The 13902-nt window shown below is 37.3% G+C and overlaps 1 protein-coding gene across 1 annotated transcript in view; it reads right to left on the minus strand.

Annotated features, from left to right (window-relative positions):
• Positions 1-13902, minus strand: part of gabra5 (gamma-aminobutyric acid type A receptor subunit alpha5) — a 55592-nt gene that overhangs the window by 41110 nt on the left and 580 nt on the right. The window contains exons 2-6 of the mRNA XM_056460172.1: positions 13535-13783; positions 13050-13134; positions 12721-12845; positions 10916-10983; positions 10292-10512 (exon numbers count right to left, since the gene is read on the minus strand). Coding sequence (XP_056316147.1) covers positions 10292-10512; positions 10916-10983; positions 12721-12845; positions 13050-13132 — 497 coding nt within the window. The 5' untranslated portion in view covers positions 13133-13134; positions 13535-13783. The remainder of the gene's footprint in view (positions 1-10291; positions 10513-10915; positions 10984-12720; positions 12846-13049; positions 13135-13534; positions 13784-13902) is intronic.

The raw sequence follows: 13902 nt of genomic DNA on the forward strand, positions 1-13902 counted from the left end.
TTTTTCAAACACAACCATAATATATTCATTCATTTTCCTTACGCTTAGTTCCTTTATTTATCAGGGGTCGCCACAGCGGAATGAACCACCAACTTATTCAGCATATGTTTTACACAGAGGATGCCCTTCCAGCTGCAACCCAGTACTAGGAAACATCCATACACACTCATTCACACACATACTACGGCCAATTTAGCTTATTCAAGTCACCAAGATCGCGTGTTTTTGTACTGTGGGGGAAACCAACAATGATAATCCACACATAAAATGAAATCAACAGATGCACAAGTCTATTGACTGAAGTGTATGTACTGAATTGGGTTGTTTGCTCTAACTTTGGAGTTTTTACAGATGAATTGAACATATTTGCTGCTAATAATTTGACTTTCTAAAACATGTAAAACTATGCCCAAACACAAATGTCTTTAATGCTGAAAACATCACATAATCACTTAAGTATAAAATTAGCTTAATATTTGTTAAATCTGCTCATTTAATAAGTTAATGCAGAATATGATTTTCTATAGGTATCTGGAAATTCCCATAAGGTAACTCCGTTGCTGCTATTGCAGTCCAGTACAGCCTGTCTTTCTTTTGCTATATCTATTCTCTTTCTCCGGCCTCTGTTAAAGCCTCCGTTTACAACCACTCACTCACTATCCTTCGTCAAATCAAACCAAATCAAATGAAATCAAATCATATCAAATCATTGCAGTGTAGTTAGTAAGTCTGAAACAGACATCGGCCAAATTAAAACAATAAAAACAGTCTGGTTCCCAGGCCTGTGGCCTTTTTATTTATTTTTTTGCTCAATATAGTGTCACTGAAATTTTTGCAATAAATGATATTATTGTCATTTTAAAACCATTTTACTCCGCTGATGATATAATATTAAACAAGGTTATTTAGATTACGTAATTTGATGTTTGATGTTACGTAAATATAATATGTTGACACTGGTGATGTAGAATGTAAATGCCATTTTTCACTGTCCCTGTTAAGAAAGGGGGCTACAGCTTCAAACTAATGCACATATGGGCAACTTTATTTTCCAAACTGTCAGTGGTTTTTAGGGAAACCGAAGCACCCGGAGGAAACCCACGCGAATGTAGAGAGAACATGCAAACTCCACACAGAAACGCCAACTGACCCAGCTGAGGCTCAAACCAGCGACCTTCTTGCTGTGAGGCGACAGCACTACCTATTGCGCCACTGCGTCACCAGATAAAATGTTACTGACATAATTTTTTTGTAAACACGATGCGCCATATACTGTATTTCAAGAGTTCACACTTAGCTCACGATTTATACATAGCTTGTTTGGCGTGCTGTCCCGGGAGAGAGCCCTGAGCTCAAGGTATCCTCGAGCCCAGGGCTCCCTCCCTTTCACAGGGCGAGGGGAGCCTGAGCTCAGGTCGATCTGAAACTCCCCCGCTGCTGAGGCCAAGGTGAACTTCCTGAGAGTAAGACATTAGAAAAAGATTTAGGCTTATTTTATCAATAATATAGAGCACATTTGCATGGTGGGAGGAAACCAGGGAACCCGGGGGAAACCCACACGGAGAACATGCAAACTCCGCACAGAAACACCAGATGGCCTAGTGAAGACCCAACGCCATTGGTATTCTTGCTGTGAGGCAAACGTGCTAGTCATTAGGCCACCGTGCCGTCCATTCTTGATAAAGGTGGAAGAAGGGGAGGAGGGGGGTTTCTTCCAGACGAAGATAGTTGTAGAGAGGAAATGAGGATATATATAGTGACTTGGGATCCTTTGATTGGAGGATCATGATTAGCTAATGTGGACCAGCTGGGTCAATCATGAGCACATGCTCCTCTCGAAATTAGTTTAACATTTAAACTTCACTCATTCATTCATTTTCCTTCAGCTTAGTCTCTATTTCAGAGGTCGCTACAAGTGGAATGAACGCCATATACTGTATAGTGTTTTACCAAAAAAATTTAGTAGATTTTAAGCAAAAAGAACAGAACTCTGCTTAACTGCTTACACCCCCATCATCAGCATCTGAGGTTGAAGGGCCCATAGTCAGATCTCTGGCTGGAAATCCTGCGAGGATGTAATTAATGAGACAGTACACGTGAGGCGCTGTTCCCCCGGTTAATCAGCGCAGGGCCTTCATCTCTGACAGCTCCATGATGAATTGCTGTATTGGAGAAATGAAGGACTGTCCTCTAAACTCAACCTCCATTCGACTAGCTCACACAACTTTATCAAAAGCAGCCATATGGGAGGCGAAGGGCTCGCTGTGTACTTACTGAAGGTTTAGTGCTGAGCTAAGCATTGCTGGATGTGGAGACGAAACGATGTGGCACTTGGGCCTTGACAAATCACAGGAGCTCATAGCTTTATCCAGACGGTGAGCTTTATTTGGTCTGTGATAGCCTATTAAGGCTCATAAATTATTATTTTTGTCCTTCCCTTGGCTGTCTTACAAATTTCACAAGAGCTTTCAGACAGAAGTCTGTGTCCATAAGTAACACTGGCCGATTCTGTGCTAGCACAGCAGTGGGTTTGATTATAAATTATGTACAATGCTTAAAGCATTAGGTTAGGCTAAAATATTAGGTTTCCTTAAATATTGAAGAGCTGATAATGTAATGCTGTTTTTAGTTATTGAAGTATCTGGGTCAAGAAGAATCCAAACAATAAAACCGTAATACAGGCTCTATACACTCACTGGCCACTTTATTAGGTACACCTTACTAGTACCGGGTTGGACCTCCTTTTGCATTCAGAACTGCCTTACAAGGCAGGATGGATCCATCCTTCCATGTTGTTGGTGCCAAAATCTGACCCTACCATCTGACTGTTGCAGCAGAAATTGAGACTCATCAGACCAGAAAAGGTTTTTCCAATCCTCTGTTGTTTTCTGCTGCTGTAGCCCATCCGCCCCAAGGTTCGCCATGTTGTGCGTTAAGAGATGCTCTTCTGCATACTTCGGTTGTAACAAGTGGTTATTTGAGTTACTGTTGCCTTTCTATCAGCTCGAACCAATCTGGCCATTCTGCTCTGACCTCTGGCATCCACAAGGCATTAGCGCCCACAGAACTGCCGCTCACTGGATATTTTCTCTGTTTCAGACCATTCTCTGTAAACCCTAGAGATGGTTGTGCGTGAAAATCCCAGTAGATCAGGATTTTCTAAAATCTTCAGACCAGCCTGTCTAGCATCAACAACCATGCCATGTTCAAAATCACTCAAATCCCTTTTCTTCCCCATTCTGATCCTCGGTTTGAACTGCAGCAGATCGACTTGACCATGTCTACATGCCTAAATGCATTGAGTTGCTGCCATGTGATTGGCTGATTAGAAATTTGCGTTAACAAGCAGTTGGACGGGTTACCTAATAAAGTGGCCGGTGAGTGTATTTCTCATATATATATGATTTTTTTTTCTTCTAGCCAGAAAAGAATGCCTATCATGCATTTTAATTACAATTTACAGAAGAAGCACAATGTCATTCAACATATTTAATAAATAAATCTTGTCATATATTTCCATCAAGAATTATTTGAAGACATATTAAAAACACTATTTGTAAAATACACTATAGATGTTTTTAATAAATTAAAATATAAGTAAGGTGTCGCACAGTGGCTCTGTGGTTAGCACTGTCGCCTCACAGCAAGAAGGTCACTGGTTCTAGTTTCGGCTGGGCCAGTTGGCATTTCTGTGTGGAATTTGCATGTTCTCCCTGCGTTCTGCGTTTCCTCCAGGTGCTCCGGTTTCCCCCACAGTCCAAAGACATGTGGTACAGGTGAATTGTGTGTGGATGTTTTCCAGAGATGGGTTGCAGCTGGAAGGGCATCTGCTGTGTAAATCAAATGCTGGATAAGTTGGCGGTTCATTCTGCTGTGGCGACCCCAGATTTATAAAGGGACTAATCCGACAAGAAAATGAATGAATGAATGAGTTTGCATGTTCTCCTCGTGGGTTTCCAAAGACAAAAACAAAGACATTCCAAAAGTCCAAAGACATTTGCTATAGGTGAATAGAATGAGAGTGTATGGGGTTTCCAGTCATGGGTTGCAGCTGGAAGGGCTTCCGCTGCGTAAAAAGTATGCTGGATAAGTTGGTGATTCATTCTGCTGTGGCGACCCCTGATTAATAAAGGAACTAAGTTGAAAAGAAAATGAACGAATGAATGCTGTAGAGTATGAGTGTGAGTGAATGAGTGTGTATGGGTGTTTCCCAGTAGTGGGTTGCGGCTGAAAGGGTATGCGCTGCGTAAAAAATATGTCGGAATAGTTGGCGGTTCATTCCGCTGTGGCAACTTCTGAAATAGACACTAAGCCAAAAGAAAATGAATGAATAAAATATAAGTACTGTGTTTTAGAATAAGTTTTCTGTCATTTTCACACATAGGCTTACCCATAATCCAAATGTCATGTTTAATTCGATGTGTTCATGATATTTCTTTATTTATAATTAATAATTGTGAAACTGTATTTACAAAAACTATATATTAAACAAAAATATTCTTTACATTTTTACAACGCATGTTTGCTTACTGCAGCATTTGCCTCAACATCGAGCTCAAGCTAAGAAGTTATTTTAAAAACATGGCAGATCTTTCAGAAGATTTGACAGTTTCTAGAACATCTCCCTTTTGTTCGGTCTCATAACCTCCTTTTTAACTCTAATAAAAGACTGTAGACTGCATTCCACTTTTAGAATGTGGGTGGTGAAACTGTTTTGCCCTGCTTTTTCATGGCAGCTAAGGTGCTCCTTTCCATCTCAGCAGGAAAAAGAAAGAAGAAGACAAACCTTACTGCTGATCACTTTTCCGGAAACAATGTGTGCGTTAGTGAGTGGTGAAAGGCCCTTTTAATGGTTTGCACTGTTAGGAAATGCAACACTGGGCAGAGTTTATTGTAGGCAAGCTACAATAGCTCCACCATTGATTTCTAAATGACACGCTCCGAGTCATTTCCTCTCAGAGTCATTAATGTTTGATTGATGATCTCCTTCAATCTACCATCTAAAAAAGCAGCTCTATCTAAAGCTTTATCAATTGAATAATTTTGTAATATGCGTTCGGTCCCACAACACAGACAATCAAACAGCTAAAAAAACAGTGAAGGATCATAAATGAGAAAGAAATGCATTTTCAGCAGATGAAATGATCCATGTTCTTTGCCTTTCTCATTTCTTTTAACTTTGCTTTAGCCCCGTTACATGAAACATAATTGTTACTTCTGTGCAAAACCTGCCTAATCCTCCGCTACATTTGAATTAGTTAATAAACGCTAATAACTCATTATACAATGGATCATCTTAAAGGTTCAAGAAACCTTCAAGTACTTTTTAATTTTCAATTAGTTTATTTCAGTTTAATTTTAACAGATTTGTGTGTGCTAAGCATCAATTAAGACAACGTTAGGCCATGTTAGCTTTAATTGTAGGGAAAACTGGATCGTATCGAGCTTTTGTCAGCTAATTTCATCTTCCGGGTTTAAAATCTTTTTTTAGGGCGGGATCAAAATCCGTGACGTAGCGCGAATTTGGCTAGTGGAGTGATGACGTGTCGATTTCTCATTATTATTCATAGCTGAGCTTTCTTATTCTATGAGAAGACTCTGCTTCTTATTTATTCATGACACACAGTATTTAGAGTATTTACAGTATTTAGCCGTTCATGGTGGGTCGTATGTGTTTCTTTCCATGATCCATGGAGTTTGTTTCATGGCTTTCCCCGCAATGCTGTCAGGGCCGATACTGCAAAACTGTTTGTGTGTAGCAAGTATTTTTGTCAGGAGAGTAGTATGAAAATTGAAAAATGGTGGACTTTGCCTTTTATCAGTTGAGTTTGTTACCATTCAGACACATAGTCTATATCCGTGCTGCTGTGTTCGCCTTTGTTTAAAATCCTCCAGGTTACCGGCAGACTCAATGGTTGAAACAGATGCACTGCTCCACTGTGTCTGCAATCAGATCTGGGGATTCGGGAGGAGAGAAGTCCTCCTCATTTATAGTGTTCATATAAACATGATAATCTTTATAACAATAAAACAAATTGTGGTTATGTGTATATTCACTCATTAATTTTCTTTTCGGCTTAGTCCCTTTATTAATCAGGGGTTGCCACAGAGAAATGAACCACCCACTTATCCAGCACATGGGTTTTTCACAGCGGATGCCCTTCCAGCCACAACCAAACATTGGGAAACACCCATACACTCCTGCATTCACACACATACACTACGGTCAATTTAGCTTATTCAATTCACCTATAGTGCATGTCTTTGGACTGTGGGGGAAACCGGAGCACCCTAAGGAAACCCACGCCAACAGCGGGAGAACATGCAAACTCCACACAGAAATGCCAACTGGCCCAGCCAGAATTAGCGGCGATCATGCTACACACTGCACAATTGTGACAGCAGCGTTATGTGCATATATTATATGAAATTACGAATAACATTAAATTACTTACTGTTTATTTCTCTACATTTTTACTTTGTAAACTATAAAATCATGGGTCTCCTCACGTTTTGTGTGATTTTTTTAATCTGATTTTGTGAACTGACAGTTGTTCGCTCCCCTCTTTTTCCCCTACTCTGACGGCCACGCCCACTCCTCCCTCTGTTTTCAGCACTCCATGCTCATCATGAAGCATTTTTTGAAAAAATTCTGAGGTAGATTTATACCGAAAGAGAGGGGCTTGATGACCCTTTGACAGTAACCTTGGAAAGGAATTAATACGTAACCACCGCAATCTAAACAGTAGTAGGATTGTGCACATCAAAATTCAGCACTTAATCAAGCAGATTCTACTACAGAGTAAATTTAGTATCGATGCCATTTGAGAACAACAATAGCATCTTTTATACAGCACTAACACAGCAGTGCACGGTACTTGGCAGTAGATTGTTGCTGATGATAGCATTGAGAGCAGAAACTGTGTGTGTACGTGTGTGTATGTGTGTGTGTGTGTGTGACAGAGAGAGAGAGAGAATGTGTGTGTATGTGTTCTCTCCCTCTGCCCTGGTACCGCGAGTAATGGAGCAGACAGTCTGTGAAGAACAACTCAACAACAGGGGCATAAAACACAGCCACATGCCCTCTTTCGCTTTCTCTTTTTCCTTTGTTTTTATTTCTCGGTCTCACCCTGCTTTTTTATTCACCATGGAACACCCTTTTGTAGGATCACCCCTGGATGACTGGTTCACAAAGCCAGGGCACATAGAGAAAATCAAATAAACCAAATACAGTATTTACTAGGGCTAGGTGGTTAATCGAAAAGTAATCGCAATCGACATTCAGAACCTACAATTGATCAAAATTTTTCAGGTCAGATTTTTCAATTACTTTCCCTACTGCGTGTGAAGTTACATGACCCCGATCAGTTTACTCTTCTATAGTACGTCGAGCGCAGTGTATGGTCTGGTGCAGGTTTCACACGGTCACATACTTCTCGCCGTGACTGATGGCAAAATTGACCTCTCAAAAAATTTGACCACACGTCACAATGACACATAGCGCAAGCTCTGTGATTGGTCAGCTTGGTAGCGTTAATGAATGTGGGCAGCGCGGAGAGGGCAAAAAAATAAAATAAATAAAAAAAAGGATCGTTCATTAATCGTAATCAAGTTAAAATGTTCAATTTATCGATTTTGATTTTAGGCATGTACATTTTATAAACAAAATATATTCATGGGGATTTAAAAGGGGATAATTAGCTGCCTCAGTATGTTATACCAGCATTCATAAATAAAGCCTATTTAACTACCTATAAAAAATGTTTTACAAATAGTAGTTGACTAACATAATGAGTAGAGCCAGACAGAATCTGCTGACATTTTTTGCTATTTCTGCTGAGAATTTTGTAAAAAAATCAGCAAAATTATGTGGAATTGTTTTGGGAGTATCGTAACTAAAAACCTAAAATATGAAATTAAAAATAATAGCTATTTAACTTTTATTTAATGTTTACAATGTAAATCCATCTAGATCCAATTATTTCGTAAACAAAGTAAGTCTCTCATATAATACATCTACTAAAAGACAGAAATTATTACTTTACAAACTGTATTGTAAATAAATCAAATGAACACTTAATTTAAAAACTGAATAAATATAAATTTACACACATTTACACAAGTAAATAAATAGACTCAATAATGGGCCAAAAATGAGTAAACTGAATATTACCAACCAATCCATACCATTTTGTGATTGTGTTTTTTGTGTATGTCTTTTCCAGCAAAAGTATGAATTACATGAGGAAAATAATATATGAGTGGCGCCTTTCTGAATAATTACTATACCTGTATATTTATATTGGCATACTATATGTCTGTGTGTGTATGTGTGCGTATATACTGTATATATGCATGCAGTATATACTGTACATAGACAGTAAATATTGTTGTCAATTAGGGCCGCACGATATTGGAAAAAACTGACATTGCGATATTTAGTTTTTCTGCAATATAATAAGTCAGAATTATTCGCTTTCCTTTGAATTGTATTTCTTTTTTTAAATATTTCCCAAATGATGTTTGAATATCACTTTAAGCTGTATAGAAGTGTTATGAAAAATATCTAGTAAAAGATTATTTACTGTCATCACGGCAAAGATAAAATAAATCAGCCATTAGAAATGAGTTATTGAGTTATGAGTTAACTATTATGTTTAGAAATGTGTTGAAAAAATCTTCTCTCCGTTAAACAGAAATTGGGGAAAAAATAAACAGGGGGCCGAATAATTCAGGGAGACTAATAATTCTGACTTCAACTGTGTTTGGGGAAAAATCTATTAGGGGAAAAAAAATCACAATTTAACATTGTTTGTGATGATTTTGTTGGGGAGCGCATCTGCATAAAATTTACAAAATGATAAATACACAAAATAACATTTAAAGCACAGATAAAACAATAGAACAAAGATAAAAATAAAAAGGAACATGTACTGAGATGTAGAAATTCAAAAATCAAATGTAAAATTATAGTGTCTTCACTGTATAACCATATAAACCCAATTTATCAAATCTAGTCTAATTGTTAAAGCAGAAAACTTTATAATGTCTTGTGTCCAAATGGTATAAATGAGCTTGAACTGTCTTGAGATCCTATTGTCAATCTTTTTGTCAAGTCAATTAAGTGTGTATAAAGCTATTGGTTTGCATAGGTCGTTTACACTAGGGCTACACGATACTGGAAAAACTGACATTGCAATGTTTGGTTTTCTGTGATATATATTACGATATGAAAATTAGTTTACAAGTTTGGGAAAGAATTTCTCATTTTTATATTGATTGGAATCATTTTTAGTTGAGTGCAAAAATATAAATGAAAATGTGCTAAAAAATAAATTAAAGCTCAGATGAAAAAAACAGAACTAAGATACTGTTGCAATTAAATAAACAATACTTTAAGGTTTTCGGTTGGACTGTATTGAAATATAGAAAGTCAATAATCAAATGTAAAATAACACTGAATCATCTTTATTCTATTGTATTAAATAATTAAACACAATTAATCTTTACTAAAGTGACAAACTTTATAATTTATTGTGCCAAAATGGTTTCACAGGCCTTGAAAAACACATCAAATAAAAGTCTTTCATATTATTAAATTAGAATTAAACTTTGCAATGCTCCACAAATTGCATGTTCTGAACTGTATTTTCTGGTTAATCATAATGCCAATTTGACATTGCAGATCCTGCGATGTGACTATTGCAGATTCGCTGAAATTATATATTGTGCAGCCCAACTTTACACTGAGGTAAACAAACAAACAAAACAAAAATTCTAGTAAAACTAGTAAATAAGGCCTCAGGTCTCTGATCTCAAATTATTTTGACCTCAAGAAATAAAGCTACTAATTGTATTTCAGCATAAAACTCAGAATTGTTTGCCTTTTGGGAAATCATCCATAATTTAAAGTATTATTCAAAGTCTATAGAGTTTTGCCCTTGAAATATAAAGAGAATAAATAATCTAAAGCATGAAAAAAAACACTAATGAAATCGGAAATTCATGTGACCTCTTCTGAAAAGACATCAAAAATGTATAGAGCAAATTGTAGGCTTTAGCAGAGGCGAGTTGAACAGTCCCACTGAGACTGTACTATGAGGAACATGAGCTGTTGAGTTCAGCGGGAGCCGAACTCATGTGTGCTTAACACATCCGTCACGACAGCGGAGGGTTCAGCGGTGTAAAGCAAGGGTGAGGAGGCCATAACTGAGATGAAGGTCGAATGTATGACTGTACTACAAAAATCCATTCATTCAGACAGCTTTGAAATGACAAAACACACTGGTACCTCATGGTGTACAGTAATGTCCCATCATCCTTCAGTCTCAGAAGCTTGTTGGGTGTTGTCATGTTGTGAGCAATGGATTTTTTGCCGTTGAGGAAAAAGGTGTCGGGTGTCCAGATGTTGCTGGCCAGCAGGTTATTCAGAGGTAGCATCTCCATTGGACCCTTGAAACACAAACGCTCATCTTTCCAGCTTTGACGGAAAAACACATCAATGGTGTATTCCTGTTAAAAGAAAAATGTATGCATCATTGGGTGTAAATCTGAAGGCAGGGTCGTCGTGAGAGACCCAGGCCCTCCCTGTGATGAAGGGGAGGGGCTCACTAAAACATCCCCATAAACTTTTTCTACAGGGAGTCATGAATTACAGTGACAACCTTGCCTGAAGGCAAAGTCAAAGGTGTCATTTGGCTCAGTATAAAAATGAACAGTGTCCTGCCTAAAATATTACATTCTGAATTTATTTATTTACATTCTGAATATCATTAAATGATGCAGAGGTGAAGTAATTTTACAAATGGAGGTGGGGTTAAATGAAGGGGGTCTTCATCTCGGTTGGGAATTTCCATTTGTTGAGTATAATGAATGGTGTTTCGTCATGAAGGAAGGATATGATTTAAATACTTACCATCTCAGTATCTGACACTGGTCCAAAGCTGGTGACAAAGATGTTGGTCTTGATTTCTGTCACTTTCTCTATGAAGCACAAACAAATATTGATTTAGAAAATATATACACTACCAATCAAATGTTTGGGGTCAGGGTTTTTTTCATGTATTTTGTTTGAAGAAATTTATTTTGTTCATTACAGTGACATTTATTAAATGTAAAAAAATGTTAAATTGTTAAATACTTATTTATTAAATGTTTGTTTATTACGAAATGTATAAATTTTTTATTAAAATTATTAGTCCAGTCATTACTGCTTTTATTACTATTACCATTAATAATAATGAAAATAATAATAATAACTAATATTCATGTGGATCATAAGGATCATGTGACTCTAAAGACTGGAGTAATGAAGCTGAAAATTTATCTTTAAAATCACTGGAATAATTTATTAAATTAATGATAATCTACTTTTGAAGAGTTGTTTTATAGTGCAATAACATTTCACAATTTTACCATTTGTTCTGTATTTTTGATTAAATAAATGCAGCCTTAGTCGGCAGGATAAGCTTATTTTAAAACATTTTAAAATCCTACTGACCCCAAACTTTTAACCGGTAGTGTATATTTTTTATAAGTAAAATTCTTTTATAAATAATGTATATAACATGTATATACATAGATAGAAAGAAGAAATTGACAATGATTTCATTTGTTTTGATTTTTTTTGTTTTTTTGTTTTTTGATCAATTGTTGTTTTCATTTTATGGTCCAAATGCACAACAGTGTAATCAGTAATGCAAGCATATGTTTTACTCAAGCACATGCTATACTGTAACTACTTCCAAGTCGTCTCTTAATGTTTCTCTTATGCAAATTTCAATTAACATAAATATACACAGATGAATAATGTTTATTTATAACGTCTTTATATAATATTAAATTTGCCGAATTTCCACTAAAGTATGCTTTGATTTGCCCACTTTTTATCAACGTTAGTTGCATTTATTTTAAATGAAGAGCAGTTAATTGCAGTCGCCCGAATACACTTTCCTTCTCAAAGTACTAAATCAAGTCCAATGCCATCATTTGTCAATTGCCTTCATGCTGCTGCTGCTACAGTTATGAGCTGTGCTCCCTTGAACTCTTTCTCACGTGAAAACAGAGCAGCCTGTGTTTATTCTCTGTCTCTGCCACAATGCCATTCTTTCGACCTCTGTGAACAATGAACCTGCACCTTTGGTAAAGAACGATAGCTTTTTCAAGGTCAGCAGCTACATTCATATCCCCTCTCTCTCTCTCTCTCTCTCTCTCTCTCTCTCTCTCTCTCTCTCTCTCTCTCTCTCTCTCTCTCTGTATCTACCTCTGTCTCTGGCAAGAACACTGTAATTGAGAGTGCCAGGAAATAGTGGTTGTTTGATTTTGTACAGAGGACCAGGCAATTTCAGCATTCGCTTCTGCTCTGTGCAAATACCTCCTGTATGAAAACATAGATTTTTTTTCCGCTCTATGTACTTTCCTCCCAGTTAGTAAATTGAAAAGAAGCAGCATCTCTCCCTCTCTCTCTATCTTTTTTAATGAAAAGTCCTTCATGCCGCTGTCACGAATGGAATGTGCAGGCGTTCTGTGTTTTTCAAAAAAGCATCTGCCTTTATCTGAACACCTCTTTTCACAATAACTACCAGGTCAATGCCAAGCATCAAAGCCCTATAATACACAAAGAAAAAAAAACACCTTTCGCTGAAGCACGATCTTGACAAATGTGAAGGTTTTCTTTTCTTTCTTTTTTATAGAGGAAAATGTTATCTATGCAGAGTTTACCTCCAAGCCCAGGTCGAAGTCTGTTATCATAGCCATCCAGCAATCCGTCAAGGATTCGTGTGAATACTGTGATGTTATCATTGAGCTCTGACTCTTTAGGGGTCCCTGTAGTTGACTGGGAGAGGCTGATGAACAAGACCACAGAGATAATTAATAACTACAAGCATTATCTCTCGTCCATTAGGCGTTTCAACCATGAGCACAATGATAAAATGGTCATTAAGATATGAATCTATTATAGACATATCGATGTCTTACATTAATTGATTCCTGCAATTAACTAGAATAAAATATGTGTCATGAAATAGAAAGTTAAGTTAAACATGTACCTCAGATGGCAGGTCAAAGTCATGCACAAAACACCAACCCACAGACTTCTCATTTTGCCGCTGCAGTGTGGTCCATATCCCATACCTGCAAAGAGTCCAGCATAAGAAGTCATTCATTCTTGATAATATATTCATTACAGGTCAAATTAGGACAACTTTTCATTATTTGCATATATAACACTAATAATTGATCATTATTTATTTATATAATGTTTTATTAAAATATTATTTAAAACAAGTTAATTTAGTTTGTTCGGGGTTTTTTGCAATTAGTGCATATGATTTTGATTTAGTGCATAACCTATAAATGCCAGTTGGTAAGATTTCTTTCAACGCGATCGTGTGTAAAAGCTGGAGGTGCGCTGAGTTTGCAGCAGCTGTAATGCTCAGTTTTTACAGCCTCTGGCGTATAAACTTGTCGAACATTTATAGTGACTCCTACAAAGCAGAGTTGAGCAGAGATAGTGGAAAGCTTCGTTTCTTACCTTAAATACCTGAATGGTGCAGTGGATCCACGTTGAACAACTGCAACGAATTCCTTTTGAAGCAGTGAGCAAAATCCCGCAACGTTCAGCTTACAGCAGTAGTGCGACGCGTTGTTCTTCTTCTTCAGAAATATCCAGTCTTAACCATACAGGCTCATTGTTCCGTCCTCTTTCACGATCCAGTGACTGAGCAACCGCTGCAGAGCATCCCTTCCTTTGCCTCGCATCCCAAAGACCTCTTTATCACTCCTAAATCCGATTGAACGACAGTAACCAGACAGCCCTTAAAACAGTCTTTGTTTTCTCTTCTCCCCTATTCTCCCTCTAGCCAACACATCCCCTTTAACAGACCATTACTTTTCCCCCTT

The sequence above is a fragment of the Danio aesculapii genome, chromosome 6 (genome assembly GCF_903798145.1).
Source record: "Danio aesculapii chromosome 6, fDanAes4.1, whole genome shotgun sequence".
Taxonomy (NCBI): Eukaryota; Metazoa; Chordata; class Actinopteri; order Cypriniformes; family Danionidae; genus Danio; species Danio aesculapii.